The 26,676-nt window shown below is 39.7% G+C and overlaps 1 protein-coding gene across 11 annotated transcripts in view; it reads right to left on the reverse strand.

Moving 5' to 3' along the window:
* ctnna2 (catenin (cadherin-associated protein), alpha 2) overlaps positions 1 to 26,676 on the reverse strand; it is a 382,091-nt gene that overhangs the window by 179,571 nt on the left and 175,844 nt on the right. The window contains exon 8 of one of the 11 annotated variants that reach the window (XM_074630009.1): positions 12,921 to 13,116. The exons of the other annotated variants lie outside the window; for them this stretch is intronic. Within the exon in view, the coding sequence (XP_074486110.1) occupies positions 13,111 to 13,116 (6 nt within the window). The 3' untranslated portion in view covers positions 12,921 to 13,110. Of the gene's footprint in view, positions 1 to 12,920; positions 13,117 to 26,676 lie in introns of those variants that run through there. 11 annotated transcript variants of the gene reach the window in all.

Here is a 26,676-nt window from a genome sequence, read left to right on the forward strand (position 1 = left end):
CCTCATTGTGTGGAAGTGGATCATTCTTTTATGTGTAAGGAAACATCAGGTTTCACTTACTCTCCTAACTTTTTAAAACAAAATGTAACAAAATAAATAGATACAAATTTAGATATTTATTATTAAAATAATAAATCTTTAAATTAAGAGGAATTACAATTCAGGTGTAAACCCTTTTAATGCAGCAACAAATTGGTCAAAACTTAAACAGGAATTAAAATTCTAGTATATAATGTATATAGTATATAAACATAGAATTTAATTTAATAGATTGGCCCCATTTTCAACGATATCCGATCCAGCTAGTCGAGACGGTATCGGCCCGATATTCGATCGGGTATCGTATTGGTGCATCCCTATTTAGAAGGTCCTGGATTACGCATGTACATCCCTGCAGCAAGTTGAGTAGTTAAACCACTGAATAAAAAAATACAGATTTGTTTTCAATACTTAGACTTTGTTTCTTATTTAGTCATAAATATTTAATGTTGCTGAAAAAAAAAAAAATATATCATTGAAACCAGTTTTTCAGGGGCTTTAATGACTGGTGTGTGTCTACATGAAATAATGTCTCCAAATCAAATTTCCCTTGTGGGACAATAAAGAATTAAACAGAATTGTTATCCACTCACAAAAATCATATTTTGTGCTTGGAGCTTGTAACTGAAACTCACTAGCAAGCAGTGCCACCGAGGTAAAAAGTGACACCAGAGCTATGAAACAAAACTTATTCCGTGATCTATGTACATATATGCATAATGAATACATTATTTGCACACTGTATGCATAAGTGATCCATGTCACTGACATGAATGAGGCATACATACACAGAGATGGTGATACATCAGACGATGGAATATTTCACCATACAATATTATATTATACTATGTCAAAAATATGTGATGACATGTATCATTAATGTAAATCACATAAACACACAAAGTACAGTAGATCTCCGTCAACGTCAAAACGAGAGCCTGCAGTTAAAAAAAAGTCCGCAGAGAGCTGCACCCTGCCCTCACCCAGCCACCTAGAAGCACCAGTGACACTCAAACGAATTAAGGGTGCCATTCTGAGCAATTATGGAATTTAGTGGTCACATTGTCAGAATGATTTGGCCAGAGAGGGATGATTCAATTAATACATCACGGGTCATTAGCCATGTTCTCCTTTGGCCAGCGGAAGAGGCAGTCCTGAAGGTACCAAATGACCAGTAAAGTGGAGCGTAATGCAATTTGATTTTTAGAGTTATTAGATGATGAGAGAGGGAGAAGGAGAAAGAGACAGAAAGACTGACAGATAGACTGAGAGACACGGAGAGGAAAATAGAGAGAGACGAATTGTTTTCCTAATTATGTTTTTTGGCCTTTCCCTGTTCCATCGCTGCTGTTTGTGATTTCATTCTCTGTGAGTATTTGTCTATATAGCAGGGAGGGGCACAAGTGGAGGGATAAGTGTCTCATCATATCAACCGCTGTATTGTTTTGCACAAAGTCACCACTGAATCACAGATAAATAATGCCAGGAGGAAGATAAAGTGGACAGCTCAGCTCAAATGTACCGACAGGAATTAAAATACCCGACATAAAAAAAGGTGGGCAGAAATCCTGCTATATGCTTAAACACACACATGCATTCACATGTGACACAGACTTAGATACACTATCTCCCTCACTCTATATATATATATCTACCGATGACAAGGACAGCGTGAACACAGCTAAAACAGAAATAATTCAAAGCAAATATCCACCGTTGACTCCTGTCTCTTTACAATAAATTACATCCGCTATCTTGCGTCTTTGTGGTCGCAGGTGAGGGCATATCTATGCTGATGGCAGCCATGCTGCTCCCTGGTGAGAGTTCATTAAACTCTGATTACCCTTGCCCCAACTGTTCCCCTCGCCCGCCACCAGTGCAGACGGACAGTCAGAGGAAAGAAAGCATGTTTACTGACGAGGAGCGGGGGGAACTTCCAAGCCTCCGGGAATTTAGCTGGGCTGTGATGAGATTATGGCGTATGCGCCGCACGGGATATTGCAACTTCACATTCATCACTGGCCCAAAAAGCATCTTTTTCCCATACACTATTATTGGAAAAGGAGGGGCAGTATAACGGTGAATATTTATTGAGTGTCAAAAACCCCCCAAAATGACTCTTTTTATTATTTGAATTGAATCCATCCATTCCAATAACATTTGGGAATTCCAGAAGAGCCGTATGATTCAATTATTTTATCTCATTCATGTGTGCGAGGAGCCAGTAGGAAGTCAGCCGGCTTGGCCGACGGAAGTCTGGGACGTGCATGCTCTCAACTGGCTCGGCAGGAGAGGGACAAGGTCTGCCTGCTCTATGGGCCCACAAATATGGAAGCACGAGGAAGCCAGCAGAGACTTTTCCAGCCTACGTGCCCAGTGAACAACTTTAATGGAAATGAATGGGTTGTCATCTTTAAACGTGATATCCAGTTGTCCTTAACCTTTTAAAAATGTACCTTATTTGCATGATTCTGTTTAAATCAATCTAAAATAATAACCATAATAGCTAGATCATGAATTCTTTTCACAGCCGAAAGCTACGGCTTCTTTCTTTCGCGTCATCAAGTTGTATGCTTGTGATGACGTCATTACGTCACGTAGGGTACAAAACCTGGTGACAACATGCGGTGGCGCCAGAGTATTGCCTCATAACGGCCGCGGGAGATCGTTGTTAACATGATCCTGTTTAAATCGATCTAAAATAAAAAGCATAATAGCCGGGGCATTCATTGTTTTCGCAGTGGAAAGCACCAACAGTCAACACCTTGTGCGTTTGTGATGATGTCATTACTTTACGTTATGTGCGGAGCGTAACAAAACAAAAAAAATCACAATGCTTTTGCACTCAATCTGAGCATATCTCAAAAACCAAAAGATGTATAGTTCAAATAACTTAAGGAGTGTTAAGATATATTTTGTATATTTAGTAATATTTTATGAAAAACATGTCCAATTTTTGTATTTTTTTTTATTTGACACTATTTCAATACTGTTATTGATTATTAAAGTTTATTGACTGACATAACCTCGTAGCTTATGTTGTACAGATTTAGGAAAATGAAGAATGTGAAGATACTCCAAGAAATGACTTCACAATAAGCAAGAGTACCAACTTAAAGTAATACATTCTTGGGTACTTCTAATACAGAGAATGATACCTCCATGTATAAGTATACAGTACATGTCTAAAATAAGATAGTTTATTTGATGTTATGTCTGCCTTCTCTCAGCTCCCTGACGTGATGCTAACAATTTTCCAATATTCTTTTAGCAAATATTAAACAGTTGAATTAATTTCTTAAGATGAAAATTATGTTTTTTTTTGTGTCAACACATGATGTGAAACATTGTGATGTCTCACGCAGAAATACATTTTCTGACCCATCTGAAATCCTGGGAAAGTCTCCAGTGACGATTTCAACAGCAACGCCATGAAATATACATTAAAAAGAAAAAAAAATCACTTTGAAGTCAAAGTACTGTAACAGACTTCTTACAAGCCAGACCTATATGTCCTCGGATACCTCCGTTATGAGCGGAAGAGACTCCATTAGACTTGTTATTCAAGTCAAAGACCACTGTGACCTGACAGGACCCTCTAAGTACAGTAATGGGGTCAGATTGGATTATATGTTACACTCATTTGAATTCACATTCGCACAGTATATGCGATTTACTCTTGTATGAAGACTCATTTAGTATGTACATAATTGTATAGCTAGCTGTGCCTGTATTTGCAGGAAAGAGCTGGCAAGCTGTTTCCCACACATACTGTTTTATGATTGACAAAATAAACGGCCAAGCCTACTGCCCTTGAAGAGAGACAGCTAACATCACTGTTGGGTTCTTCATATGTCTTAAAATAGTACCTTTGAGCAGCGTTTTCAGTGTTTTATTGGGCAGCAGACAGGAACTGAGAAACTGGCAAGCTTCAACATAAAATAATCCAAGCTCTGTGTAGTACACAGTTTTTTTAAAGGAGCCAAATGTGATTGAAGTTGGAAAAAACACAAGGCTCGACTGAATATGTTTTTATTTTCCTAAAAAAACGATCAACAATTAATTCTGGTAGCTGAAAATGGAAATTATAGTTTCTATTCAATTGGTAGATGTGTCCTAAACCTTTTTTTTCCCACAATCCTCTAGGGTCAGGTGCAGGACAAATGAGGGAAAATATACACACACTTTTTGCAATCAGGTTTTTAGTGTACCAGCATGGGTATGTGAAGGATAATTAAGGTCTAGTTGGGCTCAGGCTTCAGCACACATGGTACAGTTAAAGCGAATGCTTGAATTTTCAGGCCCACTGAAACCTCTAATTTAGCTCCTCAGTCTAATGGCACTCTACATCTCCATCTCCAGAGCCCTCTGAGGGGTCCTGCTGGAGCAACTATGATTAAAAGAAAAGTAATCTCTCGTCAGGGTAGAGCGAAAACTATCATGAAAGCCTGCTTAATTACAGAAGGACTGTGGACACATGGCCAATTTCAAGCTATGGGCTCCCTACTTACAGACTTTCATTTTAAGAGAACACGCCATCGATGTCTGTGCAGCAATGACCAGTGATGACAACCCCCCTCCTCCACCCGGCAAACACATATCTCTCTGCCTCTTGCCCCTGGAGCATGCCAACCTAGCAGCTGGCAGGGAGCTGATGAATGGCAGACGACCAGCAGCTGAGGCAATGCTGCTCTTCTTCCTTCAATCCATGAAGTGTGGCTCGGTTGATTCCCTATTTCTACTGAGTCACTGCTCAGAGGCGGCACTGTACTGTAAATGTTTCTGCCTTCCGATCGAATATTTTTTTATCCGTCCCGTTCTTATGGATCCAACCTCATTCAAGGATTCAACAAACATTTAACGCGTGTTGTTGCATCAAAGGATTCGTTCCAACTGCTGCACCCCCACGCCTCCCCACACCACCAGCCCATCCATTCTCCTGTTAAACAGTCTGCCCCCGTAGCCCTCCCAGTTGGCAAGTGTCCTCCATTTCCTCATTCCTTCCTGTTTCTCTGTGGGGCCTCCGATCCTGCTGATGTCTGTGGTTTGGGCCCGTGGCGCAGCCTCCTCGCAGCTAGAGGCGGCTCAGCCATCACACACATCAAATCAGAGTAAAGAGCAATCGATAGCGTGCGGTCTAATGTTTATCAAAGCAACACACATCCATCTGATGTGCACGAGGCGAGCCGGTTGCACATCAGCGCTGCAGCGGTGAACGTACACAGAGAGGCTGCTCATTTCGTCTGCTTGTGGAAAATGAGAGGTTGTTTGAAATGCAGAGAGATGCTTATTTTTAATTATGCATTTAGTTGGAGCAGGGAATGCATAATGTGGGCTGCGTTCACGAAGGGAAAGTATAATGACAAGTCAAAATGTATTTACTGCCCCCACACAGAAAACAGATTTGTACACGGGGACTAATTCACATTAAGATTATATCCCCCTCATTTCTTTTGAAACTGCATCGCTTTGATCTTGTGTAGGGGGCAATTTACATTAAGATTATATACTCCCATTCGCTTCAAAACAACAATGCTTTGATGTTATGTATCAGTAAGGAGCGGTGTATTATATTTCTCTTGAAGCTGTGGACAACCGTGTCGTCGTTATTCTACAAGAACCATGTCTACAACTGAAACCAATTCAGAGGTATCACTAAATATCATCAACGGAAATATCCCCATATAACCAATTATTGCAAAATGAAAACAAAAAAATGGTAACAGTTCCGTAAATTTCATGGTAATTAGGTGATCATTAGCAAGGAACCTATTTAAAAATGTCTTTGGAATTACTGCCAAATTACCCCAATATTTACCTAAAAATATATCGAAAATGACTTTATTATAAACATTATTTCATAATGCTATGCTAAAATAGCACATAATCGTTAAAATAGGGCCCTTAGGCTTGAGAAGCGGCTGTGCGCTGCTCTTCATCGCAGATGGAAAACCAAATCTAATAGAAAACACTTCTGATCAGGCACAAATCTCACCATTGTGTGACTTATTTTCTACACAAATGTAATCTGTTTTTTTTTTTAAAGAAATTAAGAAATAAGTTATTTGCTAATTATTATCTATTTATCAGCAGACATGGAAATAAAGCATATCAACTAACTTTGTATTATTTTCCTGGAAATACATTCAATAAATTACCAGCTATTGGGAAATAGAGGAATACAATTATTAAATAATGTTTATAATAAAGTATTTTTTGTTCAATTTTGAGGTAAATATTGGGGTAATTTGGCAGTAATTCAAAAATAAATTTCAAATAGGTTACTTGCTAATTATCACCTAATTACCATGAAATTTGCGGACCTGTAAAATTAAGTGTTACCCAAAAAAACTACAGTAATATGTGGTGGTACTGCATAGAAGAAACCATCTCATAACTCTCTAAGCTCTTTCAGCCATGATCCAGTGTGTCCATGGGCATGAGCCACTGTAGTAAAAGCACACATGGATTTTCAAGTGCTCCGACTGGAATTTTGTGTTCTGCTAGCCTGCTTACTCACACAGTAGCCTACAAACCCAGTCTTATCAAGCTGGAGAGGTTCTCGAGGCTTTTGTGAGAGTCCTTTAGACACATTTAAAGCTACAGAAACACAAAGAGACGCTTGGGAATATAAATATCCAATGAATGTATTACATGATGAGCAATAGTGCAGCAGTTCTTTGAGTAACAGAATCAAGCCAACAAAACAGCAGCCGCGGTGGTGGTGGTGGCGGTGGCGGTGGCGGTGGGTTGCAGCGGGACACCAGCCCCTGGGTGCTTGTCAAGTACTATTACTTGCTGCAGTATGCTGTCTACTGGCAGACAAGCAAATAACCATATGAGAACTGTTAAAATCTGCTCTCCTGCATGCACTTCTCATGCGCTTTTTTATGCTCCTGCAGATTGCTCGGTGAAAAGTTAACAACAAAGATGTTGTAGGCGATGCATCTGTCAGAGAGAACACAAGCACTTGTGTTTGTGCCACGTGTGTATGTGCACGCGCACACATCTGTCCATACACCGTTTGTTAATAGAAAATGCCCAGGGCTCACTTAGAGTTGCAAATGGGCTTTGTTGCAAGATGCAGGGAGAGTGAGAGAGGTATTGAAAGGAAGCATGCAGATACATATTTTTTTTTTGTCAGGCGGCGCATGACCCACATGGTGTGGACCACTTTCTCAACAGCAGACAAAAAGCAATCATTATTTTAGCACTAGGGCGGATTAGCAAGGCTTACCAGGAATTTTATCACTCTCCCATAATGTGCTGCATGGTATTAGCATAATGCGAAAAATGATTAGACACCCTTTATCTCTGAATCACATAGGGTAACTATGCAATTATTAATAGGAGCTGGCCCAAAACATGTCTTGCTATATGTGGAGCTTATCATGCTTTTTGATAAAAAAAAAAAAAAAACAACAAAAAAAAACATGTTTGTTGCAAATTTAAGGACAGAATCAGATTGAAAGGGAGTGTTTTTGTGAAACCCACTGTAAAGGAGGTGCTGCATGCACTCCCTTAGAAATCATTTGAAGACCCACCTACACTCATCCCCACTGTCCCCATTACCGATCACAGTCAGATGCTATGGTAGTGTTGTTGCAGTTAACGGTTGGATATACAGGACCATTTTCAAATTCAAGAAGACAGACATAAAACAATTGATTTTTGGATTTAGATTTTCATCCTAATGCCACTGGTATCACAACCTTGAAAATCAAGGTCATAATCCAGCATTAGAACCAAAACAACAAGGGAGACAGACAGATATCTTAAATTGTCTTGTTCACTTCAACCTCACGGCACAATAAACTTGTCTAATAAACTCGTCTAATAAACTCGTCTGTGTAGTTTTGAATTGTTCCAGAACAAGTGGAACTTGTGAAATAATAAAATCAATACATTTAATAAAGACTGCTGTGCTTGTTTTTTTCTGTAGAACAAAAAAATATAATGAGTATAAAATATGAACAATACAAAAATATGTCTAAAAATTAGGGCTGTCAAAGTTAACGCGATAACGCAATTTTTTTTTAACGCCACTAATTTCTTTAACGTATTAACGCAACCAATCTTTTAGAGGTTGTACCAGGCTCAGTTTTAAAGCTAGTGTGAAGATACTGGCATCATATGAAAACCTAAGGAATCCATTGGTACCATTAGTCATACTAGCTTGTCACGAAGGAGGTTAAATAACGCTCCAAAGTCACGCTAAATTTTAACAAGGAAAAACTGTCATGGGAGTCTCGCCTTTACAGACATGCCTGCTTTATGATAATCACATGCAGTTTGGGGCAAGTTATAGTCAAGTCAGCACACTGACACACTGACAGCTGTTGTTGTCTGTTGGGCTGCAGTTTGTCATGTTAGATTTGAGCATATTTTGTATGCTAAATGCAGTACCTGTGAGGGTTTCTGGACACTATTTGTCATTGTTTTGTGTTGATAATTGATTTCCAATAATAAATATATACATACATTTGCATAAAGCAAGCATATTATCCCACTCACATGTTGATAATAGTATTAAATACTTGACAAATCTCCCTTTAAGGTACATTTTGAACAGATTAACTATGGAAAATATGCTATTAATCGCGATTAAATATTTTAATAATAATATATTGACAGCCTTAATAAAAATATCTATAGTTTTAGAGAAGACCGGTTGAATTAATGGTCAAATAGTTTAAATGCACAAACTTTTTTTATAGCACTGTACATAAATGGATTTGGTCCTCAATTGTAAGGTGAGTGCTCTGTTAATTTACCCAGTGTTCATGAGGAGAATCACGGTGGGCTCATTGGAAATGCTGAACTGAGAAGGAAAGCAAACACATTTGTTGTGGAAAGACAGCGTCTTGCCTCAACAACATATTCCTGTATTTACTTCGTTCTCAGCTCATTTATTCCTTAATGGCTTATTTACTGCATGCTATTTATCATTTAACTAATGCAATACTAACAGGACTCACTGCAACAGTAGACCATCAAGAATAACAAAATAATAAAAACAAAGAAGGCCGACCATATGTGCAGGTGAGGTGAAAACATAGCAGAAGAGTCAAAAATTACAGAAAGACTGCAATCCTGTAAATATCATTTATAATTTAGTAAATGTTAAATTATTTTCCTCATATGTACAGTACTTCCATTCCTGTAGTTGAATGAACCATTGTGTAACGTGAAATATGGGGCTTTATAAAACGGGTAGCTAAAATCAAGCAATCTGATTGGTTCATTCATAGCCATGGTATAATACCCACATACCACTGCTATGACGTCTAATTAACTATTTCGATAATCAATTAATCGGTTTGAGTAAAAAAAAAGTAAAAATTATCTGATTCCATTTTCTTAAATGTGAATATTTTCTGATTTCTTTACTCCTTTATGACAGTAAACTTAAAATCTTTGAGTTGTGGACAAAACAAGACATTTGATGACGTCGTCTTGGGCTCAACTGGTACCAGATGTGGTGCTTAAATTTTAGAGTTTGGCAAATGTTTAGCATGCTCCTTAAGAAAATATTGTATGTCCCAGAGAGGACAGATGTCTTAGAAATGCTACTTATGATCAAATAAATTATTCAGGACAATAAATGGGATCTCTGTGAGGAGCATATGAGCACACAAGTCAATGGGATCCTAAACAGCTGGTTTATAAGCTCATGGAGACTTTGTTTATGTGTTTGGTCCAAACAGGACTTCCTGCTGGCCTGTTTTGATTACTGTGTAACCTACTGTGAGCCTGTGGACTGCTGACTCTTTGTGGTGAGAATCCCTTGTTATTTTGCTTCCTCAAGATGACATGTCGAGAGTGTAAAGATTTGTGACGGCTTGAAAAGACAAAACAAAGAGAATGGAATCAACAGACAGATGCTTTCTCTTTTTTTTCCAACTTCAGAACTCCAAGACCTGCTGTCTACCATCCTTTTAAGTAGGGCATTTACATCCCAACCTTACACCCATTCACACATAATCCAGGTTTTTTTCCTGAATTTTAGCTGACAGTGTGTCTGCGCAATTCTTGCTCTTCCTTGCCTTGTTGCAATTTCATAAAGGAAGATTTGAAACAGAGAGGCTTTATGTGTCAAGTGAAGTGTCACAAGAAAAAAACAAAAAAAAGCAGCAGGGTGACACTGCCTAAAATCATTGTGGCAGCTTCAAACATGTGTTTGTAACCGTGAAATGGAGCATAGAAAAGAAATCAAAACACATGCTGGATTCTATTCTCACCAAATAAATGTAACAAACACCATGAAAGGCACTTTCGGTTGACTAGAAAAATATTGGATGTGACAACATCTGTTGACGGGACACAACTTCATTAGCATGCCTTTCGATGATAGCAGGATGACGTGTCATAAGAAATAGTTTTTTTCCCTTTCTCCCCCCCCCCCTTCCTCTATGTGCTGTGAATGCTGATTTCTGGCGTCTTTCAGCGGATCCCCGAGCTTAGCTTTCATCAGTGGTAGGCCTCCTGTCTGACTGACCTGTTTGAGTAAAGGTGAGCAGCATCACATAGGTCCCAAGGCCAGTTCCACAAAAAAAGAAATGATTAAAGAGGTAGGGAGGGAGAGAGATCCACCAGCAAGCAGCCGGCAGCATCAGTCCTCAATTTCATTCTCTGTGTCTCCACCTCTGTCACTAATTCACACCTTCCTGCTAATACCTCTCTCAGCATCTCTCTGCTCTTCATCTATCCACTGGTCGGATCTACAAAAACCCGTTCTTCCTCGTATCAGCACCTCCTCTGACTCAACCCCTCCATCCTCTTTCTGTATTTTCCCTCCTTTGCTCTGATTGAAGCACAGATGGTTTCCTTTAGAGATTATCGAGTTTATTTAGGTGTGAAGCTCGCCTTCTTTACACTGAATGTCATAAAATGTGGAGAATGGGAGTTTTCAGATTTGGCCTTGGCAGAGCGTCCCAAAGCAATATATATAAATCTTCATATTATGTATCATATATACCTATGGCTCCAATATTCTATATGTATACCGTAATATCAACAACAATGCATGTTAATCATCACATCAATACAAACGAATAATTTCACACTAATTTCTTTAACGCACTAATGCCATCGATCTTTGGGAGGTTGTGGCTGACTCAGTTTTAAAGGTATAGTGAAAATATTAGCATCATATGAAACTAGGAAACCTAAGGATCCATTGGTGCCATCCATGTTATATTAGCTTGTCGTAAAGGAGGTTAAATAACGCTCCAAACTTACACAAAATTTTGGCAAGGAAAAACTGGCATGGATGGTCCCTTGACCTCTAATCTCAAAATATGTGAATGTAAATGGGTTCTATGGGTACCCACGAGTCTCCCCTTTACAGACATGCCTTCTTTATGATAATCACATGCAGTTTGGGGCAAGTCATAGTCAGGTCAACACTGACAGCTGTTGTTGCCTGTTGGGCTGCAGTTTGCCATATTATGATTTGAGTATATTTTTTATGATAAATGCACCTGTGAGGGTTTCTGGACAATATTTGTCATTTTTTTGTGTTGGTAATTTTTTCCAATAATAAATATATGCATACATTTGCATAAAGCAAGCATATTTTTCCACTCCCATGTTGATAAGAGTATTAAATACTAGAAAAATCTCCCTTTTAAGGTACATTTTAAACAGATCAAAAATGTGTGATTAATCACGATCAACCATGCGATCAATGTCAATTCAATATTTTAATCAATTGACAGCCCTAATAAAAACTAATCAATTTAATTCTTATGGTTCAACCGACAATACAAATCAGTTAGAAACACTATACTTGCAAGCAGGAACAGCTATTACTTAGGTCCATGTGGCATGACTCATAAGGCAGTAGTATATATGTAATATTATTAATATAATAAACACGGTGCAAAGGAAAACAGTATAATAAACAGTAGTAGTGCATAGGGATTTGCATGGGTTAGTCTAGGGCTCATGAGCTGCTACACATCATTACAAGCAAGGTCAGTAGTTTGCTGTGTCGCATCAAAACATACCACCCCTGACTAAATATTAATTTTCAATATTTTTCTACACTGATGCCTGTTGCAGTGCATATCAGATGAGTAATACCATAAAGCATGCCGATGATCGACTTATGAAGGAGTTTAACCAAAGACTTAGTGGTACAAAGACAATATCTGCCAACTGGATACAGTGCTGGATGAAAAGACGTGTTTTAAACCAATGCAGAAGTACTATGTATTTCATCTTTTTTTAAATAGATTATTTCCTTTAATGCTACAATCTGCTGCCATTTTTTTTGAATAAGTTCTACATTAATTTTGCTAAGTTATTCACTGCACTGGGGCCATCTGTGCTCCTTCAATTTTAGGACATAAGAGCTTTTTAGTACTCTGCCCAAGAAGGATAAAGAGAGGTAGCTTCAATTATAGAGATGATATAGAGCGGTGATGTCTTCACTAGATGTTGCAATACGTTGAAATCACATATCAGACAAAGTGTAAAATGAGATAATTTTGGCTGAAGAAGTCTGGGTTGAAATCTGACAGTGGATATGATCATATCCAGTGACATTTTCTCTATCTTAACATCTCTGTATATGTAAGTCTGTGCTTTCTATGGCAGACATGTGGTGCCAAAATTCAAGATTCAATGTCTACATCTTGAAGAAATATACAACTACAAGGCATTAAATTATTTAAAAAGTAGTATGTATTTTTTTTTTTGTGCAAGTGATTCATAAAAAAATATTAAATCCCCTTAGGTACAATGAGTATCACTTTATTTCGCGCATTTCTTGGAGTCTTCGTATGGAATCGTGTTGCTAGTTTCTTGGCATATTTTCTCAAATTAGCCGGGGGATGGAGACGGTGACAGGAATAATTACATCCAACAGAATTTACTTATCAACACAAAGTGGCTATAAAAAAACACAAACACTGCCATGGAGATAGCCAAAGGCTGCAACAATTTCAAATAAAATAGATCTATAGGCACGGTGTCAGGGGACAGGGAGATGGGAGATTCCAAAACAACAATTCCTATCAGATTGAGTATATGCATATGGTGAGACATGTCCCCTGGTTGCTTCTATTACCGCTGTAGCAAGATGAAAGGGAGCAAAAAAAAAGAGAGGAAACCCTCCATGACAATGGTGCAAGTTAGCATTTCAGATTTAGAGAAAAGAACAAACATGCACATCAAGAGATGAAAACAAAAAGCAAGAAGAGTTTTGAGGACTAGTCACGGGTGGATCTAACACCTGCGATGTACAGCATCACAAAATCTGAACAGGCACACAGCATAAAAAGCGGACCCCACATGAACATTGATTATAGCAGCAGATGAAGGAGTAAAACAAAAGATGAGGCAAAGGAAAGAATATGAGAGAGGAAGAGAGGGGGAGATTCGAGAGAGAGACACAGACAGAAGACAGAGATGAATGAGGCAAAGCTTTACAGAGCATGGTTGAGTATGGATCAGCTGATTGATTAATGTCACTTTTGGGGTATCAGAGAATATGGATGAGCGCCGGCTCTGAGGCCATTTGGTAGTCAGATGTAATGCGATTACCGTGACACACCAATATATTACTGCAATCAGAGCAGAAGTATTGGTGTAGTCAGGAAAAGGAGGAGAGTCAATTTCAATCAAGATGGGAGTCTCAACTATGCAGGCCTGTCTGGCATGTGTAACTTGACAAATTGTGTGACAGTTTTCACAGACACAAGTGTAGAGATGTGAAAACAGTTCATTTACGAGCTGCTAATGAGGGCCGACGTTTGATATAGTCAGCCTATTTTCTATAGATGCCGTCGTCAAAGCTGGTAATTCTTTCAGCATCAAAACACGACGCGTGACAGGCTGGAATTAGTAAGGGGGTCTTTGCTGTACGTGCACTTGCACATGGCCTCAGGCAACTCTTAAATACAGGAGATAAAACTGACCTTAGATGAGTATGGTGAGGGGTGAGGTATAAACAACAACAGCAGTTAGCTATGTCAGCACTCAGCAGACCTTGGACAATACTAGTGTGAGTGTTATCCACACTGATGTGGAAGGAAAGGAAAAACAGAGAAAGATCGTCCAATTCAGGACCACTGAAGCATGGAAGAGGCTGTATAGAACAGCTTACATATGGCCCAATGGCCATATGGTTGTTTGCATGCCCATATGTGTGTGTTTGTGCATGTGTGTGACAGAGACAAAGAGAGAGCCGGAGACGGAGATGGAGCTTGGCTATGTTTATACATGGCAAACAGAGTGATTTCCAATGGATATCCAACTACTGATTTGTTTCAAAATCAGAGAACTGAAGCTTATGTAAATGTTAAGAATGCTACAAGCCTTTACCAAGTTGTTTTTCCTGGTACAAGAACTGTATTTACAGTATTAGATTGTGTGTATATGGAGATCATGAATCACAATGTGGTCACATCAATCAAAAATCATATGTGTTTTTTTCTCTCCTTTGCGAGAAATTTAATTAAAGGTCGGGTTAGAAATGCTGAGAAACTTGCAAGAGTATACTTTATTTTTTTAAAATGATTCAAACGAAAAACCCAGCCCAATTTTGCCATCTCTTTTGCAATGAAAGTAGCTAGCAGCATTTGCTCCAAAAGTCCCTAAATCTAGAGATGTGGGGCCTTCAAATGAAACTTGTGAGCTCGTGTTTACAACATCGAGTGTCGTGTACACAATGTGCTTCACGTTCAAGTGGTTTTTATAAAATTACAAAGCTTAAAACAATATACGACTAAAATTACAATATATTTACTTATTATACACTGAATAATTTACTGCCAAGGCCTCCGCCATTTCTGACAACGTCAACAAACATGTCACAACTCATAAACTCAGAGCTTTCAGAAACTTTCCACTGATGAGGTCGTGAATACCACATATGGACTCTTCTAGTGAACACGGTAAATCCGACCCAATTTGAAGGCACCAAGAATATCGACAAGTCAACAACATCGAGCCACTCCCCCAAAATTATCATTATGAACGTAAACAATGAACATGGCTGTTGTTAGTACTCACTGCTGTTAAGATAGCAGCTTGTGGAATATTTAAGAGACTTCAATCGGGCCGCATGAAATGATTGGACGGGATTATTACACTCCTGCGACAGCCACAGATACTGGATTTTTATCTTTTTTTGTTAGAGCATTTTATTTATTGATTGCTGTCGGGATGTAACGAGAATTTCATCAAATATAACAAAACAAATTATTTGAATAACACTACCAACCCTACCTTTAATGTTTTTAAATGGTAGTCAAACTTGTTGAATGTATTCTTTGCATGGAGGCTGCATAGGGTGATGCAAAACCATTTGGGTGAACTTGTTAACTGCCACTGATATCCTGATGAATATTAACGCAAACCGTTCTGTACAACAAATTACATACTTTCACCATTTTCAGCTCTTTGTGGATGCCTGGCATTGGTCTCCCTCTGATTATCCCAGGAATTACTTTGTCCATTATAGGGACCCATGTGGCAAATAAACTGGACTGAGTTCTACAAGGTTGTCATTCTTTAGTCCTTTTCATTGCCATTCTGTTGCAAGGACAACAACTCTGGTCCAAGTTTACTTTACCACTGGAAAATGAAAAGGGGCCCATTTACAATGTTTGTATTGTCAAGATTGTATTGTATTGTCTATTTCATATAAATGCTTTCTATTTTATTTGTTCATGCACGCTGTCCTCATCAAGTATTGTTCCCTTGAACATAAACTTAGCTATAGGCTATGCACTTGTAAACACTCGTCAAACGAATCCTCTGTGGAACAGGGCGTTGGCTGGATTTGGCAGATTAGAGATTTTTGTGAAACTGTTGATAAAAGAAAAGTAAAAAGGCGCTGGTAAGTGTATGGTCGATTATTGTGATGTTTGTTGCCTTTGGCCAATGTCAACTGAGAGCAGTGTCAGCTTTGAACTAAAAGAGACTGAAATAAAGTGTTATGCCAGTCTTATGCTAACCTCATTACAGAAATGCCTAAAGTGTATCTTCTGTGAGCGAGACTTCAGCATATACCTAAATGAATAAACACTCTTTTTACGCATCAGTCATTGCTGTATAATATGTTAACATGACAGTATAGAGTTGGGGAAGAAGGTAGCTGTAGTATTTGTGTCTACTGTAGAAGGTTAATCTTCCAAAAAAAGAAAAAAGATCCTTTACCTCAGTTCACTGTTGTCTGTTGCAGTTGGCTCTGAGGAGGTTTTAACGGACCCTAAGAGTTTTCGGGGGGTATAAAAAAAGTGGAAGGAAGGCGATTGGCTTTCACAGTGGGTGTTGGAATGGAGCTATCATGGTAGAAGAATCAGTTTTCCAGTTTCGCACCTGTCCCTCTGGAGGGACTTACAGAGAAACTCACAATTTCCCCGACCTTGCCCCAAGCTTCTGAGGAAAGTTGTCGCAGATGTGTTAAAGTTTTTCTTTCTAAATCCCGTTCTCATACTCATGAGTCGGTGTCTGTCTCTGTCCTTTTATTTCTCCCCACACAATACCTATTCTTCATACCTCTGCCTATTTAAAAGAGTGAAGCTATTATTGTCACATTTGAGATATGTGTGTGGTTCGGTGTGTTAAGCTTTTTAGCTATTATGATGCTCAGCATCGCAAAAAAAAAAAAAGAAAAAGCAGTTAACAAGCTGAGATAGATTTCAAATACAATTCAGTCTCAAAGACTTTTTTTTTTCTTAACAAATGCTTAAAGTGTAATGATCTAGAATTTCTGGGTGCATGGTGGGCTAATAACTTTCAGCTTTCTTTATGGGACAATAAAAAAATATCTTCTCACTCAACTATATTGTTAGATGGAACATTTTTGTCCCCATGTTATTATTTATTGATTTGAAGAGGGAGAGAAGGTGAGATAGACAGTGTGTGTGTGTGTGTGTGTGTGTGTGTGTGTGTGTGTGTGTGTGTGTGTGTGTGTGTGTGTGTGCGTGTCCAAATGCTGTGTCTAATCCCACACTGTGACGAGCCCCAATGGCCCTGCTTCTCTTCCAAGTCTAAATGGAACAGGTGAGGAGCCGAAGCCTCTCGGGGCCGGCCTCACACCTCAGTGATGCCCACACTTAAATTGGCTTCTTCTCCTGCTGTTCCACACCAGTAATTACCCTCCCAAGCCCCTGCCAGGAACAGGAGAAATAAATGTAGACAAATAAACAAATAAATACAATGCCTGCGGGGCAGAGTCACAGTACTTTGCACCCACTTGTTCCACTGTATAGAAAACTGGTGGGGCTGTAGGGGGTATCGCAGCTGTTTGCAAGAACATGCACACGCGTACTGTATGCAAGCACGCGTATACCCGTGGGGTTCCACCGTTTTATCTCAAAAGGCTACGGTGTCATATAACACAAAATACTGCATATATTTAACAGTCACTTCAGTCGGACACCTACGATTGATTGGCGGAAAACATCACTATGGCATCACACTGCGTCTTGGCTGCACTTGTCTCGCCTAACAGCAGAAGTAACAGTAATCATCACTTTTTTTGCAAGCTGTGGGGTCTTAGGAAATGAGCATGAAAGCCTTTGTGTCTCTGCAGCTGTCAGGAGAGCAATACCCGAGATACCTGCTGTGCCCCGTGTCAGAACAGCCCAAGTCAGAATCGCACGATGACTCATGTGTGTCCTTCGTGCATTTGCGCTGTCAACACACCCCTCAGTCTCTCGGGCTATCCATTTTCTCCCTTCAGAGTGTGCCATTAACTTGGACGGGGCCATGTTTAAAGGGCTTTGCCTACGCCGATGACACCCGTCAAAGGCTCTGAGATTACCTTTGTCACCTGCCTGACTGTGACAGACCTGATGGCGTGCATGACAAGGTTGAGAAAGAAAATAGTAACAAAGAGGCAAAGTGAGAGAGAGAGAGAACTGATAGCTTCAACCAATTCACAACATTGAGGGAAAACGATTCACATCTGAACCTTTGAGTATAAATGATCTGCATCGTGCTATGCGGTGTCAGAGAGCCATGGTAATATGGGTTGCGTAATATCAACATTTCTTAAAAAGTCGGTGCTATGGGTGTTGCGTTAAGCTTTTTCATCACAAGCATATGAATTCTAGTTGTGCTCAAAAATGCAGATATGCCCTCTTGTCATTATTTTAATACTGTAGTCGTAAACACAGAGGAGGAGGATGGCAATTACTGCGATTCAAAAACAACTCATGTACAAAAATTCTAACTAGGCCCATGATACCCCAAGACATGTAAACAAACGGCACAGCTGGATGTAAATTATTTCAGCTCTCACATCTTCGAATTTTAGTTTAAATCTATTGCCTGAAACAATAACAACAAGCCAGATAATCGTGTTTTAATCTGCCTTGTGTCCTCATGTCAGCAGATAATGATATTCATATTCATGTGTATGTTGCATTGACAAAAAAAGCCTCCTAAAGCAGGGTCTGAACCGAAGCCCTAAAGCCAATAATTCAGAGAGCTTGAGAAAGCTTGAAGGGAGAATCTGGCAGTGTTGCGGGGGATGGTGGGATGGGAGGGGGGTGCTATGCCAATTTGAACCACCCGAGCTCCACAATCTGCCCATCCAGATTGCTCTTTGGACCCACTTGCCTCACAATTGGGAAATAATATATCAGGTGGCAGTGGAAGATTGTGGGTCACTGTGTCCTAAGATTATTCAACATATATGATTGCGAAAAATAAAACAACAGCTGAGTTCAGGTGAAATAAATTAGTTGATTTGAATTTTGAGACAATGAAGTTGACATCTACAGAGTTGAAAGACTATTAGAAAAAAAACATTTCTTTTTTCTTGTGGAAAGGGTTAATGAAGACACATGCAAAAGAACTTGATTTGGCTCTTATTCCAAGTGTGCCTGCCATTAAATTGCCACTTGTTCTGAAAGTCAATGATGAAAAGGAAATCATTTTAAAAAGTTAAACAAAAACTGTGACATGTCCACTAGTAAACAACACCTTAATAATACCGTGAAAGGTGGACAAATGGATAATGAGTTGAATACAACAATAAACAAAGCTAGTTTTGTTCTAGACAAGAACAGCATGTGTAGCAACAGTGAAAGTACAAACCAACGATGGTGGCTGTGGAAGCCTCATAAATAATTTTAAATGATCAAAACCTTAGATTTATCTGTCACGCTGTGATCAAAAAACACCCACAGTGTTTTGTGACATCCTGTGGCTAAAAGGCACCACTCCACCAATAATTCTGAGAATGAGTAACACTCGCCCCCTGCAGCCTTTAGAAGTCGTTAAAAAACTTTTTTTTTCAGAGGGCAATGGCTTTGAATTTTGCACCAGTTACATTGCAATTTACAGTGGCATTATTCTACATGGACAGTAACAACCCTGTCTTCTGGAAAATATGTTTAAATACAAATAATTTGTAACATGTTTTGAAGAAAATGTAATGCTGGCCAAATCATGTTTTCTGGTAGAGGAAATATTGTTAATTAACGTATCTGGCAAGTCGCAGAAATGTTGTTGGGGTGAAAGGTTAATTGAAAATTGATTTTTTTTTCTGCCAACATATCCAGTTTTTCTATATAATATCCGCTCGTAACAACTACAACATTATCAAACTTTAATGGGTGTTTTTAATAAGCACTCACAGCTCATTAGTTAAGGTAAGGGAAAGATTATGGTCTTAGTTTTATACTGAAAAAGTCCAGTTACTTGAAGCGTGAGATAATATGTTTATTAACATTTAACCAAAACCACAATCTTTCCCTAACCTTAAGTATTTGTCGCCTACACCAAACCACAGACAGGACTCAGAATGCGGCAGTCTCTAATGTCACAGTCCTGCGCTTTCATCCACATATCTTGAGGTCAAAGGTCAAGGGACCTCTTTGAAAATGACCATGCCAGTTTTTCCTCGCTAAAATTTAGCCCAACTTTGGAGCGTTATTTAGCCTCCTTCCAAATATGTCAGCATTACCAATTGGATGGTCTGCTGCTGGGTGCTGGCGTTGCAATGGATCGTATAATTGACTTTCACTTCTTAGCAATATATAATAATGTACTAAGTTACTGCTAATGCAAACAGAACATTTCCTACTGCTGCAGCTTCACATTAAAAGCATTCAACTAGTGAAACGCGAGTTGACTTTTATTTTGAAGCAGTCACAGCAAATGCAATTATTTTGTCAATGAGCTTCACACTGACTGCTATTGATCAAAAATGTGTCTATAATACAAGACATTTTAGTCATTTTTAGTCATAGATGAAGAGCGGTAGGCCGCACACCTCTAACTTCTCAACGAGAAAGCAAACTAATTTTACTTTCGCTGTTTGCAGACTCATACCTTGCAGCATAAAATCAGATCACGGTTGCTCACAGAATGATGGATAAAGGCTATTTTGTTCCTGACTTTATTAAAACAATAGTTTGTTTTGCTGTCTCCAATATTATTTGACCTGTAGTATTAAACCACATTTGCTGTTACCACCAGTAAATAGGGTGTCGCCAAATCAACCAGGACTGAAATCTAACGGATTGCCACTCTAACTTTACAAATATCATTGTTTTCTTAAACAACTTTGCAGTCACCATTAAGCATGGACAGATGAGATGTGTATACTACAAGATAGGATGCCCTAAAGCTATTAGAACCAGCAGGGACCTGTGCAAATTAGCAACACGTGTTGATGCCAGAAACATCATTCATGGCTCGTTAGCACAGGAAAGGTGTATATTTTTAGCTCTGAAAGTTTCATCAGCCGATCACTGAGGCTACGTAAGGCTGGAAAGAACCCAGAGTTAAGGGTTAGACTTAAGCTATTCCTCACTTTTCCCAAATGCCTTCTGGTGGAAACAGGGTTCCCATCATCCTCAGACAGACCAGTGAGTGCTGACCATCGCTGCACACCAATTCCACCACCTGCCAGCACATGTCAGCTCACAATATGACCAAGATGCCGATTCCTTTTACCACCAGTGTGTATCATCGAGTGGTAACGCTTTCTTGGTAAGGCTGGACATGTCTGGTCCAACACTGCAGTGCAGCTAAATAATGAAAAAGGAGCTCTAAAATTGAAGTTACCAAACCACAGTGAAGCAGACACCAGCTATGAGCTATTTGACATTACCTTCTCCTCATTCCTCCCCTTTCACTTCAGTCTTGTTAACTGTCTACAGAAACAACTGTGAACCGATGAACTGAGTAAAACAATGCACACCTACAGCCTATATTCAGACTACTGATTGGCAGCAAGTCATATTTCAGTTTAAAGTGCCAATTTGCCAGTACCAGATGTTTTACTTCTCCATTAACAATGAAGCTATCTCAAACTATTAATTCTGACAGCTGGCCTTGACATATTTCCTATGAGAAGTGCCCTATATTAATAAACAATATTGTATATTCTTGTGCTATATACTGCACATGACTCCCCTTTTAGTGTGCCGACTTTTCAAAATACTTTTATTTTTTCTGAACAGCTAGTGAAGCTAATTCCACTACACCTACTACAGTACAAAATGTCCAACAGCTTGTGGCATAATTGTAAATATATACATCATTTTGTGATATTTTTCATGTCACTGGATGTGTTTCCCCACATGGGTTGATATGAGAGAACCCAGAGTTTGATATTGATGGGTGAATCCAAACAATATTACTTTGATAGAAGATTATGTAGCATTTGGTCATGTTACATGTGTTCATTTTGCACCTGATTCTGCCGTACAATTTTAGTCTCAACTCTTTTTAACACAAGTGTACACGGCTCCAGAATACAACCATTCTTAGAGAGACTGGGACTGACATTTATGAGTAGTAGCACCGCTGCTTTTTGCAAACGCACTCGTCATTTTTTTTCTATTTCTTTCAACTCATGGTTGAATAAGTTTCTCTGTTGTTCATCAGGAGGGAAAGAGAGAATTAGAGTGCATGTGTGTGTGTGTTTGTCACTGTTGGTCTCGACTGGTAATTAGCTGTCTAGCTAACATGTGGTGGGCATGACATGAAAAACAACAAGCCCTCCCCCTCCAGAAGGCAGCTCACACATCGTGAACAGTGAGTCAATATGCGCAGAGGTAGTCGCTTTAAAGACCAGCGACACATCAAGATGAATGACGTGTTTGAATGAGTGTGGCATAAATTTACGAGCTTCCCACCACAGCCAGCTCCGTGAGTGGCGTGGCCAAAGATAACGTTGGCATAACATTTAAGCTAATATAACTAGCTAACATTAAAGCTGCAGTGGGTAGAAATGGAGCAAATATTATTTTAAAAATATATTTTTATACAATGGTCACTATATCCTGACAGTAGTGCATGAGACAGGTAAACTGACAAAAATAATGTGCCTCTGTGTCCTCCGGTGCTCCTAATGGCATCTGCAAGATTTCACAGACCGGAGGGAAACAATCAATCAGAGCCAAGCTGGAGTCTGCCGTCCAGCTATCGTCGCTGAGCAGCTGTCAATCGCTCACAAACTCCAAACTCCAATGATCAAATATTAATCAATATTCTGTTACTGTAACGCCTATTTCTCACTTCAAATGTCAGAAACATCTTGTAGTGTACTGTTTAGCTGTAAAATGAGAACATTTGTGACCCAACAGCCATGTTGAGATAAGTTGAGGAAATACCAAGCACCGCCCACCAGCCGGAGCACAGCCAATAGGAACGCTCTCTCTCTGAAATGAACTGTGACTGGCTAAAGTCTCCCATCACGGGCTGGATTTTTAAAAGCCTGAAAACAGAGCCATGAGGAGGTGCAGAAGTCTAGTTTTCTCTCAGAGCACTTGGATTTCAATATGCCGAAGGGTTATTATGGAATTTTTGCCCAATGATGCCAAAAATGTTCTGCCTACTGAAGCTTTAAGGAGTGATGTCAAGGACTAAGGGCTTGTAATAATGGTTAATCTTCGGGCGAAATAAATAACAAAAACAATAAGTAAGGACAAAAAAAGGGCTTGAACTCCCCCTGTTGTGATTTCTGAATGTTTTGTTTTAAACACCCCAAAGAACCCAATGTAAAAAACTAAAAAAGGAAAAAACAAAACAAATGGGTGATGAATAAAATAAAGCACCTGTCAGTTGGGCTGAGGCCTACGCTATCTGATTTAGCTGCAGGCTCTCACCTAAGCCACTTGTCATTTTGTAAACAATCTCAGGGAGCATGCGGTGGCTAGCCTGTTGCCTGGGTAACAGTCTGCTGCAGAAGTTCAGGCCCACCAAGCTCATTATCGATGCCAAGGTTGTCCACAGGTTGGCCAGGAGCTTTCAGAGTACCGCTTCCCTCAGGGATGGCCAGAAGGCACACTGGAGCGGTTCCAGGCCTAGATCAAACCCTCTCACCTCGACAAGGAGGTGCCCTTCTCTGCTTTAGACAGCCATCATCCACCAGCAAGGAGCCTCCTCTCAAAAACTGTCCTCCCCTGGCCCTCTACACTTCAGAGAATGTCGCTCATTCATTCATTCACTTTTCTTACTTGCCTAATTATTGTTTCTCGGCCAGCGTGGCTACTCTTTGGGTCCCCTCCTCTGTCCCTTTGTTTCAACTGGCAGCCATGAAATCTCAGAACACCTTCTCCTGCTAATCACTCGCATGGTAAAGCACTCCACTTACAAAGTCACCCGGGGGGGTCTCGGATATCACAATGGAGTCTTACCCCACGAAGAGCAAAATGGCCATATTCATTGTGAGAGAGGAACTAAATGAGTTAAGTGACATCCCCCCACTGCAGCCCCAAGAGCACATTCTCCCAACGCTGCTCATCCACTCCCACTCGTAGCTACATCCGCCCTTGCTCTGGCAGAAAATGATTCTGCTTGAATCCCCAAGATGTATGGCTGGTGGTGGGAGGGCAGACCATTTAGGCCATATTTCATGTGTTTCTGCTGCCAGAAAAATAAAAAATGGATTGGTGAGCTTAGTCTACTATTACAGCGTAGGCTAGATGGAGCAGGCGTGTTCAGGAATTATAACTGTGTACCGTCTCATTAAAGGGTGAAATGACGATATGCTTATTAGTTGCATTGCTTTGAAGATAAATATGTATACAAATATACACATACACTGAGATATTAGATATTACACAAGTCAAAAGTCACATGTATAAAGAGTAGGGCTGTGAAAGTTAACATGTTGATGACGTGTTAACACAAATTTGTTTTTGACACCACTAATTTCTTTAACGCATTAATGCAATCGATCGTCCGGAGGTTGTAGCGGGCTCAGTTTTAAGGCCAGGGTGAAGATACTTATACTTATTTCTTTATAACAGACCGTTGCTATGGGCTGAGTCCTGATGTCGGACTCTGGCTGACCGATTTCTTGTCAAATTATTGAATTCTTAAGTAAGTGGCCGTGTAATAAACAAGATAATGTACGGGTCATTGTTGTGAAATAAACCCATTCAGGGCGATGCAAGACCTTCCATAATTACTTCAATTGGGAAAAACTCAATTTTAAAGATATTGTGTTATTCTATCTCGTTAACTGGATGAGAAAAAACTTAATTAATTTGATTGTTACTAATTGAAGCAATTATTTTACAATTTGCATTTCTCAGTGTATAGCTTTTACCTCATTGACTTGAATATGAAGCTCGGTATTCAGTGTACCACATTTAGACTAAATCATAAGCTACCTTTTGATTTACATACTGCCTTTCCTGGCAGACATATTTTAATATCTTGGGATTCTTATATCAATGATATTTGCACTTACAGCCCCCTCTCTATGTAAAGTCTTCTAATACGAAGTAAAAATCTGATATTATCAAAAGAGAGTTGGCCCTGAAACCTCAACTGTGTTAGGTTACTGTCTGTGCCGGCCCACTCCCAGACTTGTCCAGAACTGCCTGTACAATTGCCCTCTCCCCCTCTCTTTTCTCACTGCAGCACAGCGGCAGACAAGGTCCTCCATCACCCTGACTTAGGTAGGACGGCTGGATCTATGGGCTGTAACAGGGTTGGTGAGGGGGGGGTATAGTCGAGAGCCTGGCCAGACACATCTCCCTTTAGATCAATCACATTTCCCCTTTCTGTCCTTGAACCTCCCTATCCTTCTGTTGCTTTCTTTCTCCTCTGTCCTATTTAAAGAGAAGAGATATGTGATGGGAAAGTTTAACAGTATATAAGAAAGCACCTGCAACACTCTGAGCTTTGGCTGCCTCGAAGTGCTTATTTTTTTGGCAGTACCTGAATGGGATTGGAAAACGACAACATCACTCTGACTCCCTTCCTTTGTCTGTCTTTTTGTGTGCATATTATACACCTGTGTTCATCATTCATCCGCATAGTTTTCCTGACTTTATTCCAAATCCTTTGCTGCATTCATTTCACCCGACTTGACATGGTTGGTTTTTAGTCAGCTATTGACAAGGTAGGTTTTATTTGTCTTTGTGTTGTGCGCATACATGTACATGTGCACAAGCGCGTCTGCTGTCAAGGGTTGCGTCAGCGGCTTCGACTGATCATTGTTGTGTCGACACACTTGACTCAGGCACTGCCACTCCAAAACCAAGAAGCCATAAAGCATGGCTGTCTGCCTCAAAGCACCCATCCATCCACATGCACTCAACACTACCTGAACCCTCTGATCTCCTACAGAGACCCGATGTGTGAGTGGCATGGCTCACAGAGCTCATGATGGTGTGGCAGCAGTGGAATGCAATATGGCACACACAAGTGCAGTCATGCCCTTACATGTTTGACACTCTTTATGTTACTGTAACACGGGGAGCATGATGCAGGAAACTGAAATATATTGCCTATAAAGACCATCTGCCTGCAATGTCACAAAACGCAATTCAAATTCATGTCTGACATGTTAAACTTAACTCTACCTTGATACCAAAATACACCGAATATCAGTCGGTTGATCTGAATAATGTCACAACAATCAAAGTTAAGTTAAAATTTAGACTACGATATTGGTGCACATGTATCTCTACAGACCAATGAGCAAAGTGATCACTTATCTATGACTGATGACCAATCACCCACACCCACACACACATTACCATACTCATACCGTAAGAGTTACATTAGCTAACTGCTATTTATTGGTTAGAAGCTGCTAGTGCATTGCAAGCAGATTCACTACGGGTTAAGCTTGTCACTATTTCTCATACACCTATAGCATTTGAACATACTTCAGTCATCCAGAATGTTGTCTAATGAATACAGAAGATAACCCTGACTAACAGTGTTTCACCAGGGTCCTTTTACTGTAATCACACTGCTGGGGTTTGTGTTTGCCTTACCAATTATAACTTCCTAAATGGGCAGGACAGCTGATTTGAATGGAGCTATTACGCCGAGGGCAACTGTATTTGCAATAATAGCAAATTAGAACGGGAATGTTTCTGTCTGAAATGGTCCACCGTATTACGATTGCATTCGGATTTCATCCACTATGCCAACTTTCATACAGTTATTGTATTTGCCAAACTGCAGATTAAAGGGACAGAAACTAATCAATGAATTGCAACACTACCATCAAATTAATTAGCGACCAAAGCCACTTTAACAACGTTACGGCCATATCAGTCACTTCCTTACTTTACTTAAGCTGCAAGCAGTCCCGGCGGCAGACATAAATCCGTGGGCAGGCATTCGATTTCCTTGATCGGGGCCCAATGTAAATACAATAGGTGCCGCTGGCACGTGAGCGTATTGATC

Source organism: Sebastes fasciatus, chromosome 3 (genome assembly GCF_043250625.1).
Source record: "Sebastes fasciatus isolate fSebFas1 chromosome 3, fSebFas1.pri, whole genome shotgun sequence".
In the NCBI taxonomy this organism is placed as follows: Eukaryota; Metazoa; Chordata; class Actinopteri; order Perciformes; family Sebastidae; genus Sebastes; species Sebastes fasciatus.